The sequence below is a fragment of the Psammomys obesus genome, unplaced genomic scaffold, assembly GCF_907164565.1.
Source record: "Psammomys obesus unplaced genomic scaffold, mPsaObe1.curated_primary_1811, whole genome shotgun sequence".
Lineage (NCBI taxonomy): Eukaryota > Metazoa > Chordata > Mammalia > Rodentia > Muridae > Psammomys > Psammomys obesus.
This window is the reverse complement of record NW_026590405.1, coordinates 178,189-190,906: the sequence shown is the minus strand read 5'-3', so window position 1 is coordinate 190,906 and position 12,718 is coordinate 178,189. Positions and strand designations below refer to the sequence as shown.

General features: G+C 39.9%; 1 protein-coding gene across 1 annotated transcript in view; it reads right to left on the bottom strand.

Annotated features, from left to right (window-relative positions):
• Positions 1 to 1,414: 1,414 nt before the first annotated feature.
• The window catches only part of LOC129676586 (solute carrier family 5 member 4A-like), a 139,042-nt gene continuing 127,738 nt past the window's right edge, over positions 1,415 to 12,718 (bottom strand). Inside the window, 4 exon segments of the mRNA XM_055606996.1 lie at positions 1,415 to 2,065; positions 4,120 to 4,222; positions 8,532 to 8,747; positions 9,647 to 9,815. Of these exon segments, the coding sequence (XP_055462971.1) occupies positions 1,851 to 2,065; positions 4,120 to 4,222; positions 8,532 to 8,747; positions 9,647 to 9,815 (703 nt within the window). The 3' untranslated portion in view covers positions 1,415 to 1,850.

The following is a 12,718-nucleotide window of genomic DNA, read 5'->3' as shown; positions in this document are numbered from 1 at the left end:
GTCTTTGTCTCCCTTTCAGAATGGGAGTGTCTATCCCATGCTCACTCCACCACTGAGCTTTGAAAGCAGCCTGTTTAGTTTCCCAGGAAGGCAGCATGGAGTTGTTTTAGAATGGGTTGTGCCTTGAGTCTCATTCACATCTGATTCACATGATTTTTTTTTCTTTACTTTTGCGTTTTTCTGCAAACGAATTAAGACCTTTGGTGTCATCAGAACAAAATGGGTACAATTTGAATGTAGGGATGGAGTAGAATTCTATAGTTGAAAAGCTCCTCATATGTTCATATGTTGAAAGCCCAATTCCCAGTGTCAACACAAAGAGAGAGACCTCGACAAAGTGACCCGCTCATGAGGGTTCTTCCCTCAGGAGTCAGTTAGTATTATTGCAGGAGTAGGTTCCTGATTAAAAAAAATAATTTGGTCCCTTTCTTCCCCTCTGTCCCAGATGGTCTTGGCCACCCACCTTCTACCATGGAATGATGTAGCTGCTTGTCCAGATCTGGCTCTTAAATATTGTTTCTTCTCATCTGATGAACTACAAAAAAGCAAATCCCCATTCCTCACAATTCTGAGTATTTTGTGTTTGTTGCTGCAGGACAAAATACACTAGAGCAGTGGTGCTTTCCAGCAGCTCAGGTGAGAGGCCAGAGAATTAAAAATTGGTTTCTTGGGTTACTGAGCTAGAAAGTTTAAAACATATCAGGCCAGTTGACCTTTCTGCTTTTAGGCATATCCAGCCAACTGCAGGGAAGAAGGGACCTTGCTGCTCATTAGAGATATTGTTGCCAGGAAACTGGCCAGGATGGCCCCAACTCATTCAACTCTAACTTTGCTTCTGAAAATATCACAGACCACTCATGGCCATTTGTTTCCCACCCTCGACAAGACAGAGAATAAAGAAAGTCAGAACTGTTTTTGAAATGTAGCCTCTCCTTTTCTGTTTTAACCACTAGAAGCTTGCCAGACTGGAATCCCCCTGCTTTGGGTGCAGTGGGACCTATAAATCACCCACAATACAGAGCTTGCGGCTCTCTGCTGGATACCAATGCCTTGGTGTCTGTGAGAGCCCCAGCTCAAGCTGTGAATAAAGAACATCATGTGTTTTGCAACGGAATTGACTCCTGGTAGACTTTGGGGGGTCTTGCGAATCGGGCATAACACAGGGATGGGATAGATAACAGAGATGAAGGGCTGGAGAGATGGCTCAGAGATTAAGAACACTTACTGTTCTTCCAGAGGTCCTGAGTTCAATTCCCAGCAACCACATGGTGGCTCCCAACCACCTTTAATGATACCTGGTGCCCTCTTCTAGTATGGAGACACGAGAGGTGTTGCTTAAAGAGTGTAAATGTTTGCCTGTAAGATGAGAACATTACGGATATCTAAGAAAATATTAGACCTATGCACCTATGGATAACAATGACGTATTGTTTATTTCAAATTTGCTAAGAGCACATTAAGAGTTTTCTTCGTGTATATAAAAAAAAGAGTGGCTATGCTAGGCTATGGATGTACCAGTTGACTTGGTTATGGTAAAACTTTCACAACATATATATGAAATCATGACAGTATATTTCTTGAATTTATAAAATTTCAGGGGTTAATTATACTGCATGAAAGTAGAAAAGGATTTGGGGCTCTGCCTACTTTACATACTCACATGGAGTCACTTTACTGGTTTCATAAATTATAAACTATTATATTTACATGGAGGGATGACAAAAAATTCAAGGCTGACATCACCTCATTAGATAACATTACCAATTGCTGATGTAAGATAATAAAGTATAAAATGAAAATGCACAAAATGATTCTTTGATGAACCAGCCTCTTTGTGGCTGAGAAAGAGTTCAGGCAAAGTAGCCATAGAAGAAAACTGCCACAGCCAGGAGGACAATGGCATTGACATTCACAGCCGTCCTCCAGAAGGGCTCCTCGGATGTGTCTTCCAGCTTCTTCTTCAGGACTTCTTCCTCCTCTTTTGTCAGCTTGGGTTCTGCATTTTGCAAACCACAGAATAAGTCACAAGTCCTCTTGAGACATCCATGAGGTTTTTCAGTTTGGTCTGGAACAAAGAAAGAAAAGTAAACTATCACCAAAGATGGGTAGATGCTGTACAGATATGAGTAAACAATTTTTATAAGAACCAGAAGAATCCTGAGAAAATCCTGATAAATCTGACTATGCAAAAGCTGAAAAGGGGGCTAGAAAGATGGTTTAGCAGTTAAGAGCACTGACTGCCCTTCCAGAGGGCCTGGGTTCAGTTCCCAGCACCTCCATAGTAGCTCACAACTGTCTGTAACTCTAAGATCCAACACCCACACAGAGACACTATATGCAGGCAAAACACCAATGCATATAAAATTAAAATAAATAAATGAATAAAAATCTGAAAAATATTCCCAGAAATAAATAAAAATAAGTGACAAAATGGGGGTGCCATGGGAAGGGATTTTCATATGATAATATAGAAGCTTTTCTAGCCTCAATATACACTAAGTTTCTGAAAGTAAAAAAGATTATTTAGAGATCCATTTAAACATACTATAGAGTTGGTAGACAACTTAAAAGAAGAAAAACATGATCTTAAACTCATGTAAAAAATTAAAATTATATTGTGATACCAGTTGTCACAATTAGTGGCAAATCTTTTCATAATGTGCTTTCTAAAAATATCCTAGAGAATCTTTGTGACAGTATCCTAGGATCTTAGTTTGTGTAGAGAAAGCTGATGCATCATCCTTCCTGCTCTCGGTGTGTTGGAAAGAATAGGAAGAAATGAGGCTGGAGAAGAGTTGGGGTTAGACACTTAATCATGAGGTATGAAGATGGAGAAGTCAGTAGGTCACTGAATGTCCTCTCAGCACCTGGCATGTGGTAGGGAACATGGATGGACAGAGGATGCTCATGTAGCTGACTGGATGGGTTGATTTCTTCTCTACAGGCTCTCTTCATTATTGAGCCATTGAGATCTCAATGTTTTACTTTATTATAAAAGCAACAGCTTCTTGAGAACTGGATAACTGCAGACATCATCCCTCATCAAAGAAGCTCATCTCCACAGTCCATGAAGTCGTTACTGAAAACCACAGCCTGACATGGTGCAGTGAAAAGCCAAGCTCCAATGGATACATCTGCATCACAGGTCCTGTGTCTATGGCTCAGGGAACATGTTGGAAGAGGAATCACAAAGATTCTAAGAGCCAGAATACCAGGAAAATAACAGGAAGTCAGCTGTGAAATAGAAATCGCTGCATCTTAATTAGGGTTTTTATTGCTGCAATGAAACCCCATGACCCAAAAGTAAGTTGGTAAGTGGGATGGGATGGAGGATTTATTTGGCTTCCACTTCCAGGTAACAGTCCATGATTGAAGAAAGTCAGAGCAGGAACCCAAGCAGGGCAGGAACCTGGAGGCAGGAGCTGATGCAGAAGCCATGGAAGGGTGCTACTCATGGCTTGCTCCTCATGGCTAGCCCAGCCTGCTTTCTTATAAAACCCAAAATCACCAGCCTAGTTATGGTCCCACCCTCAGTTGGCTGGACCCTCCCCCATCAATCACTAATTAGGAAAATGTGCTACAGGCTTGCCTCCAGCCCTATTTTATGGAGGCTTTTTCTCAACTGAGGCTCCCTCTTCCATGACCATTCTAGTTTGTGTCAAGTTAACATAAAGCTAGCCAGCACAAGCTTTATAAACAAGACAAGAACAGTGGTGATATTAATAGATTTGTCATGATAGAAGGTGAAAATATCTGACAAATCCCACTAATAGATAGAAAACTACAGGCAACTAATGGCTGTCAAGAATGGGAGAATTAACCTCTCCTAGGGATGAGCTGCCTAATTGGTTATACAACATAAAACTGTCAGCCCTGAAACCATATACACACACAAACATAAACAGACTCAGTAGGCTGCATTAATAAATTGAGAATACATATACATATATATGTAACAGTATTAATTAAAGAAAAAGAGGCTATAATTCATGGAAAGGGTTGGATGGAGAGGGAATGGGGGGTTACAGAGAGGAAAGGGAAAGGGAAGGAATGTAATTATATTTTAATTAAAAGTATACATAAAAATCTCACTAAGCCAATATGTAAGTGAGGTGTTACCTTCTTCAGTCTTGTCATTAGCTCCTTCCTCCTCTTTTTCTTCTGCATCTAAATCAATTCTTTCCTCCCTACTGTTCCGAAGAGTCCAGCACAAGCGATATAGCTGAGCAGAGACCACAGGGAGCATTAGCAAAAGGCACGTGTTAGAATACAGCAAATAATACTCTCATTTTTGTATAATTAAAAAAAAACATGGGCTACTCAAAAGAGTATTATAGATTGTAAAGAAAGATCCTCCTGCCATACCACATACCACACTCTCCAAAAACACATGAATCATTTACAATCATTTCTGTATTTAATTCTTTGGGAAACTTTTAAAAGCTCAAGATTCCTAAACCTCTTCCTTTCAGAATAGTGGGGATCAATCTAGCCTGAATTACACCACAGCTTCACTCAGTGTCCTTACTGTCTAACCGTTAGTAGTAACATCATTGTCAGTTCGTTGTCCTTTCTGTCTGTTAATAATAATTTCATTTTCTGTATTGTCTAACTGTTAATAGTAACTTCATTGTTATTTTCAGTCTGGCTAGAGATTTTTTTTTTTTTTGTATTTACCTACTTCTCTATATGTTTATTTATTTATTTATTTTACACAGGGTCTCATGTAGCTCAGACACATGAGACCTTGTACCTGCTACGTAGCTGAGGATGTCCTTGAACCTCTGATCTTCCTGCCTCCACCTCCCAGGTGCAGATGCACCATCGTTCCTAGCTTGGAAGTTTTACTGGACACACAATTATACATACATACATACATATATATGTATATATATACATATATATATGTTTGTGTGTGTGTGTCACAGAGCACTAGATTGATACATACATATATATATATATGCAACATGTTACTAGAAAATCAAGGAAATTAGCCTTTCCATTTTTCTTAAACATTTACTTTTGTGAGTGTGTAGAAAGCCTTTAAACTCCTTCCCTCTGTTTCCTTATAAAATACGCAACAGATTATTGTGAAGAATCAGTGCTTCCCTGTTCTGCAGAATGCAAGAAGCTATTTCTCTGACACAGTCTGCTCCTTGTTCCCCTTCCTATGCTGTAATGACTGGGGTTTTCATTGTCCCTTGACATAGCATAAGTTGTATTTCTGGATCTATTGTGTTGAGACAGCTATCTGTGCTCAATTCTTGAATTTCAAATGCAATCACACATCCCCTTCCTGCCTCCAGTTATTTTAAATTTTTAAGCTTTATAGAATTTTGACTCTCATTTGTATGATCAAGAGTCTCCTGCTTTGTGTATTGATTACCACTGTTGCAAATGTATGGATATGTGTTGTCCTGTAATTATTTTACCATACATGCAACAAGTGTGATTGGACACAATGGACACACCCCAGGGCTATGCTGAGGAAACTGGTCCAAATGTCCATAGGTTTACAACCCACATACCCTCAGTCACCCCGCACTCTAGTTTTCCAGGGACTCTATGCAGTTCCCTGAGGTTTGCTGTTGGCTCTGACTTGCAGGCACATGCTTTCACGTCAGCGCGGGGACATCTTGCCAGAGCTCCAGGAGTTTCAGCCAAAGTTTGTGCATTAAATCCTCTTTTCTTTACTTTTTTTTTTTTTTTTTGAGACAGGCTCTCACTATATACCTCTAGCTTGTGTAGACCTCACTGTGTAGACAAGCATGGCCTTGAGACTAGCACTCAATTCTGGCATTAAGGTGATATCCTGTCCTCTACTTTTTCATTAAAATATCTTCTTGAGACTTCTTGAATCCGGACCTAATTTGGGCTACCATGGACTTGGCCACAAAGCTTCTATCCCAAGAGATCTCATTATTGTTTTACTAGGTGAGTCCCACAACATTTTACACGACTCTCTATGGACCATCTGTTGACACTTACGCACCTGCTTTCAAAGTTCAAATTGGAGCATATATATGTATATATATGTATACATATATATATGTATACATATATATACGTATATATATACATATATACATATATATACATATATACATATATATACACATATATATGTATACATATATATATGAATTTTAATTCATATATATATATACATATATATACATATATACATATATACACATATATATACATATATATACATATATATGAATACATATATATACATATATATATGTATACATATATATATGTATACATATATATATATATACATATATATATGTATACACACACATATATATATACATATATACATATATATATGTATACATATATATGTATATATGTATATATATATATGTGTGTATATATATATACACACATATATATGTGTGTGTACATATATATGTGTGTGTATATATATGTATATATATACATATATATACATACATATATATACATATATATACGTATATATATGTATACATATATATATACATATATATAACATAATATAACATATATATAACATAAATTAAATAGTCCGCTGGAACTCTAGACAAAAGTTTTATAAAGAAAACTGGGTAATAAATTGTGGTTATTTGTGTTAGCAGACAAGAATTCATTGTTATGTTTATTGGTTTGGAAATGATGACGAGTTTCCTGTTGCTCATTCTGTCAATATCCAATACTCAGTGCAAACATTTAGTCATGAAATCTGGGGACATGTCATTGGTAAAGTCATTTCACAACCCTAGGTATCGAGTTCCAGCTTCACACATCACCTATTGGCCCCCATTAAATAAAACATGCAAACATGTATTGCTTCAAGATTGAGCAATGAGTACAAACATACATGAAAGGTTATATAATGCATACATATGTTACTAATAAACAATTATTAGTATGTAAATGTGTTATATGTACATATTATACACTAGATATAATTATATGTAATATGGTATACATATGTACTGTAGGAAAAAGCAGCATTAGGATGTAAATCTAATGTATAATGTTTAAAACATAAGTATAACATATATTTACATACTGATATCATTTATCATATAGAGTGCAAAATGAAAAACATTTGCATTTCTTTCACAGTGTCTGATAATGTCCCAGAGATGATGGTGCTGAAATTTTTAGTTGTTAATCAATGTCTTTTTGTCTGCATGTAGACACAGATGCATACATACACACACACACACACACACACACACACACACACACACACACATTTGTGCGTCTATTTAAATTATATTCTACAAGTGATATTATTGTTATGATATAACATGATATCCCATGTTATTCTGTATGCATTCTTTTCACTGAATAACTTCTCAAAAGGGAGTCAGAAGCTACCTTCAAACACCTGCATCATAGTTAGCACACTCTTATGATAGTGCCATCTTCTTCGTGATGGCAACTCCAACTTTTCCAGATTTTGAGTCAATGACATTTGCATGGAAAATGGCGATTCGTATATATTTTTCTACTTGTACAAGTGTCTACATAAGCTCTTGAACCAGAGATTAAGGACTAATAAATTGTGAGACTTAAAACTGACTAGATACCTCATAATTGCATTCTTACCAAGCATAAATTCCCACACTTAATAATAATTTTGGGTGCTGAAATTTTACTAAATCTTTACCATTTTATATTAGTGTTATTAAGCATTTCTTTTCATCTTGAAAGACAAAAATACACCTCATTGGTTTTTTCTTTCTTTCATCATTGTTAATTTTGATTAAAAAAAAACATTCATATCAGCCTTTTGTTTGTTTGTTTGTTTCTCTAGACAAGGTCTTACTGTGTAGCCCTGGCTGTCCTGGACTCAGTTTGTAGACCAGTCTGGCTTTGAGCTCACAGAGATCCATCTTCCTCTGCCTCCCTGAGTGCTGGCCTTACTGGTGTGCATCACCGTGCCCGGCTCTATATCAGTCTTTATAATAGATCTGAATTTCTACTCAACAGCAGAGAGGCCCAGCTCAGATGGACAGGTCTGTTGTAAGATCTTTCTTTTGTCTATTGGACAAGACTGATGATTCCCTTCCCGGTACTTATAACAATGACGCAGATGTTCTCTTCAGCGACATCGTGGAGCTTTTGAACAGTATGCTCTTTGTTTTTACTACCATTTCTGAGCGATGTGTGTTTGTGGGTGCATCCACAGGCATGTGTGGCAGTGAGAGGATGATTTTCTGGAGTCAGTGCGCTCCAGTCAGTGTGGGTCCCAGGGATTGCACTCAGGTTTCCAGACTTGCTCAGGAAGCCCCTTTACCCATAGTGACACCTCACTGGTCTTTGAAATGTATGCCCATTTCTTAGCCTCTACGTAATAGGCTGATGCTTCACACACACTCGAGCCATGTGTTTAGTTGGATAGTGGATTATCTCTTAGGTTCCTTCTAAACCCAATAGTCCAACCATTCCATTCGCCTGGTGTTAGCTCAAGTGCCCATTATGCCACACTTTGAAAGCCAGCGAGTCCTCATTAGTGCATCACTTACATGTACATCGGGGATGGGCTTTGTGAAGAAGGAAACCCCCAGGGTAACCAGTACAGACACGGAGAAGAGAATGATAGCATAGTACAGATAGTGTACTCCACAGATGATCTGGGGACAGCCACTGGCAGCCAGGCAGCTCCCTGTCCCATACGAAAACTCTGCGATCATGCGGATGAGGCCCATCACGAGTCCAGCCATCAGACCCCAGAACGCTCCCTGTTAGAAACAGGCCAAGAACAGAGTGCTTAGGAACATGAGACGCTCATTCAAGTACGTCATAATTCATTCCTACCGCTCTCTTAGGGGAACACCGACAAACAGGGACAATTGCAAACACAAGCTGCCAGTGGGAAGTTGTCCTCTGTGGTTCTGAAATACCACTACAGTGCTGAGTGTCCAACCCCAGGACTCTGCTGTCAGCAGTGACCCAAACTGAACATTTCCTGACTTTTCTTGTACATGTAGAATAAAACATTGTGCTTTGTTGTGTAGGACAAATAAAATTATGATTCATGTAACACAATTTGAAGAGCTGAAAAATCACTACACACTAAGAACCATTAGCCTGTCACTTTCCTGAAAAATCACATAATATAGTAAACAGCTAGAACATATAAGGGATTAGACACAAAAGTGAAAAACCAACTATTCACAGCACAATGTCAATGAACATATTTACAGTTTTACTAGTGTTTCAAATAGTGTTTAGTATACTATCTTATTTAATCTACATAGCAACCTCTATAAAATAGGCACTATTGTCATCTTCATTGGGCAGAGTGGAGTTATTTGTGTCAGATCATGATGTTAGAGTCCTGATGGGACACTGAAAAGCCATTCCTGAGCTCCTGTTCCCCAGCACCGTCCTGAGCACATGACATTTTATAATACATGCAGATGCACCCAGCAGGGAGCACCATGTTAAGGCCCTTCACAGTTATATTGAGGGTCAGACATTACGGAGAGCACAGTGGAAACGGAGACAGGCCTTGAGCATACACGTGGAATAGCAAGAATGTGCTCTTGCTACAGGAGAACACTGTATCTGATGAGCCAGTGAGAGGAGCAAATTTTTCTTAGAGCAGCAGGGAAAATCCTCCCTGTTTTTCACTTACTTGTTCATTGACCCTCTTACAGAAGACGGCGAGCAGGAAGACAGCTGCAATCGGAGGCCCGAGGTAGCTAGAGATTGCTTCTGTGTAATGGATCAGCTGTCCACCCTGAGATACTTCCACTATGGGGACCCATAAGATGCTGGTGACAATTAGCACAGAGACAAACAGCCTGCAAGAAACATCAGAGCATAAACAACAGCATGACAGGCGTGTTTTCCGAGTTCCTGAATTTATCCTTGTTTCATATATTCATTTTCAAAACAAAACTACACTTCTTGGCCTGATGTGAACCCACGCTATGCTGATTATCTGTTAATTCAATAGCAACCATGCTTATCTACATGTGTCGTAAAGGCTTCATCTAAGATGAATGATTCCTCATGAAAACGAATGTTAGCTGTTGGTTAATAATTCTTCAATATGACAGTTGCTCTCCCTCCTCACCTGCTCCCCAGCACACTAAAACCCTCCATATCTCAACCCTGACTTCACAAACCTTTACTCTGTTCTTATCATCAGTCTCCTCCCTGCATCCTCTTTTGTTCTTCAGGACACAAAGTCTTCTCTTGTCCCTCTCATATTATGTATGTTAGTCCCAGCAAGAAACTTGTCGTAATATTAATAAATCAAAGGATTGGGGGAGAACACTGTATCTGACGAGCCGGACAGCAGTGACTGCACAGTGACAAACAGACAGAACTCGGGGACATAAAACACTAGCAATTGTGTTTCCCAGGTGAGAGGAAACCCCACAGTGTGGGAAGCAATCGAGTCCATTCTCACCTCACCCAGCTAAACCCTGGAAGACTTTGCAGGTTCCGGCAGGCACTCAGTCGCCAACACACCTGTGTGCTCTGATCACCGTCCCAGACTGAACTGTGGGCAGTACAACACCAGAGACTGGGATTCCAGTCGAGAGAGAATCCCTCGGTGAAGGAAGCAATCAGGACCGATTGTCAAGTCACCTAGACAGTTCCTGGAAAAGGTCCTGGGATCTGGCAGGCGCTCAGTCGCCAGCCCAGAGACCCGCCTGCCTGCCCAATCCACAATCCTAGACAGAACTGTGGACTCAAGGGCACCAGAAACTGGCTTTCCCTTTTGGGAGGAAACTCCATGGTGAGGGAAACATCAGGTCCGACCACAGGGCACTCTGCCAACCTCCCCGCCCCCAAATTCTCTGGAAAAGTTCCTAAGTTCCTGCAGGCACCAGTGTGGAGCCATTCGCCTGCACCTGTGTGCTCTACTCACCATCCCAGCCTGAACTGTGGACCCCCAAACCCCACAGACTGGGTCTCCCTGATGGGAGGAAACCCCTCGGGGGTGGGGGGGGGAGAGGGACACATCAGCTCCAACGTCAGGACACCCAAATCCAGAAAAGTTTCTGGGTTGCTGCAGGTTCCAGGCTCCAGCATCCTGCCACACACATGAGTGCTGCACTCAAATGCCACTGGTTGCTTCTTGGGTCCTGGGGCACAGAGCTCCAACCTCAGACCTACAGAAGTCTGAGATCCATGGGATCAGCCACCAGATACTGCTCCAAGGTGCAACCAGTTATCCTTAGTTAAACTGACCAAACCACAAGGTTCCCTGGTTCTTCAAGAGGACTGTACCCAGCAAACACAGTGTAAGAACAGCAGTAGCAGCTCATTAAATTCAGAGCAAGAAACCCAGTGGCAGGGCAACTGTCTCCAGGACTTCTCCTGGTGAGAGGACAGCCTCCCTGACTACCAAAGACCACAGTTACCACACAGGTCCATACACCTGAGGCGAGCTGTGGCACTTTCTGAGAAGCACCATCATTCGGTTAACCATACCCAAAAAGCTGGGGAGGCCTCTTTCAGGCACAACCATCTTCTTGCCAAGGGAATTCTCCCCACCCCAGGATTTTAGCTGGCATCAGAAACTAATAGCCAACACCTGAGACAGCCAGATGGGTAGAAGCCAGTGTAAAAACACAACCAACAAAAGGCAAAGCAATGACATCTCCATAACCCAGTTATCCAGGGGCAAGTAGCCCTGGACACCGTAACATAAGTGAAATTCAAGAAGATGACTTTACATCTATGCTTATAAAAAGCATAATGGAGGAAACAAATAAAATGCATAAAAAATAGAGGAAAATAGTTAAACAGAGAGTATGGCCATCCATAAATAAATACAGGAAGATGCAGCCAAACAGTTTGTGGCATTCAGAGAGGAAATGATTAAATCACTGAAAGAAATAAAAGAAACAGAGCAATGTTCAAACAAACAGGTGAAGTAATTGAAGGAAAGCAGGAAAATACAGTCAGACAGGTGAAGGAAATTAACAAAATGGTTCAAGATCTGAAGATTGAATTGGAAAAATTAAAGGAAACACAAACATAGGAAATCATGGAGAGGAAGAACTTAGGGAAGAAAACAGGAATTACAGAGGTAAGCATAACCAACAGACTATAAGAGATGGAAGAAAGAATCTCAGGTGTGGAAGATACAATGGAAGAATTCGATGTATCTGTCAAAGAAAATGTTAAATTTAAAAAATTCCTGACACAGACAGTCCAAGAAATTCAAGACAATATAAAAAGACAAAACCTAAGAATAATAGGAATAGAAGAAAAAGAAGAGTCCCTCCTCCAAGGCCCAGAAAATATTTTCAATAAAATAATTGAAGAAAATTTCCCCAACTTAAATGAGAGGTTAATAAGAATACAAGAGGCCTACAGAACACCCAATAAATTAGACCAGAAAAGAAAATCCTCCTGCTACATAATAATCAAAACAGTAAGTATACAGAACAAAGAAAAAATACTAAAAGCTGCAAGGGAAAAAGGCCAAGTAACATATAATGGCAAACCCATCAGAATCACACCTGACTTCTCAACAGAGACTATGGAAGCCAGAAGGGCCTGGATGAATATCATGCAGGCTCTTGGGTGTATCTTCTTTTTTTCTAGGGCTTTCGGGTGTGCCATTCAGTTGCTTGAATGAGATGTTTCATATTTCTTCTTGAAGGCACTTAGTGCTATGAACTTTCCTCTTAGCACTGCTTTCATTGTGTCCCATACATTTGGGTATGTTGTGCTTCATTTT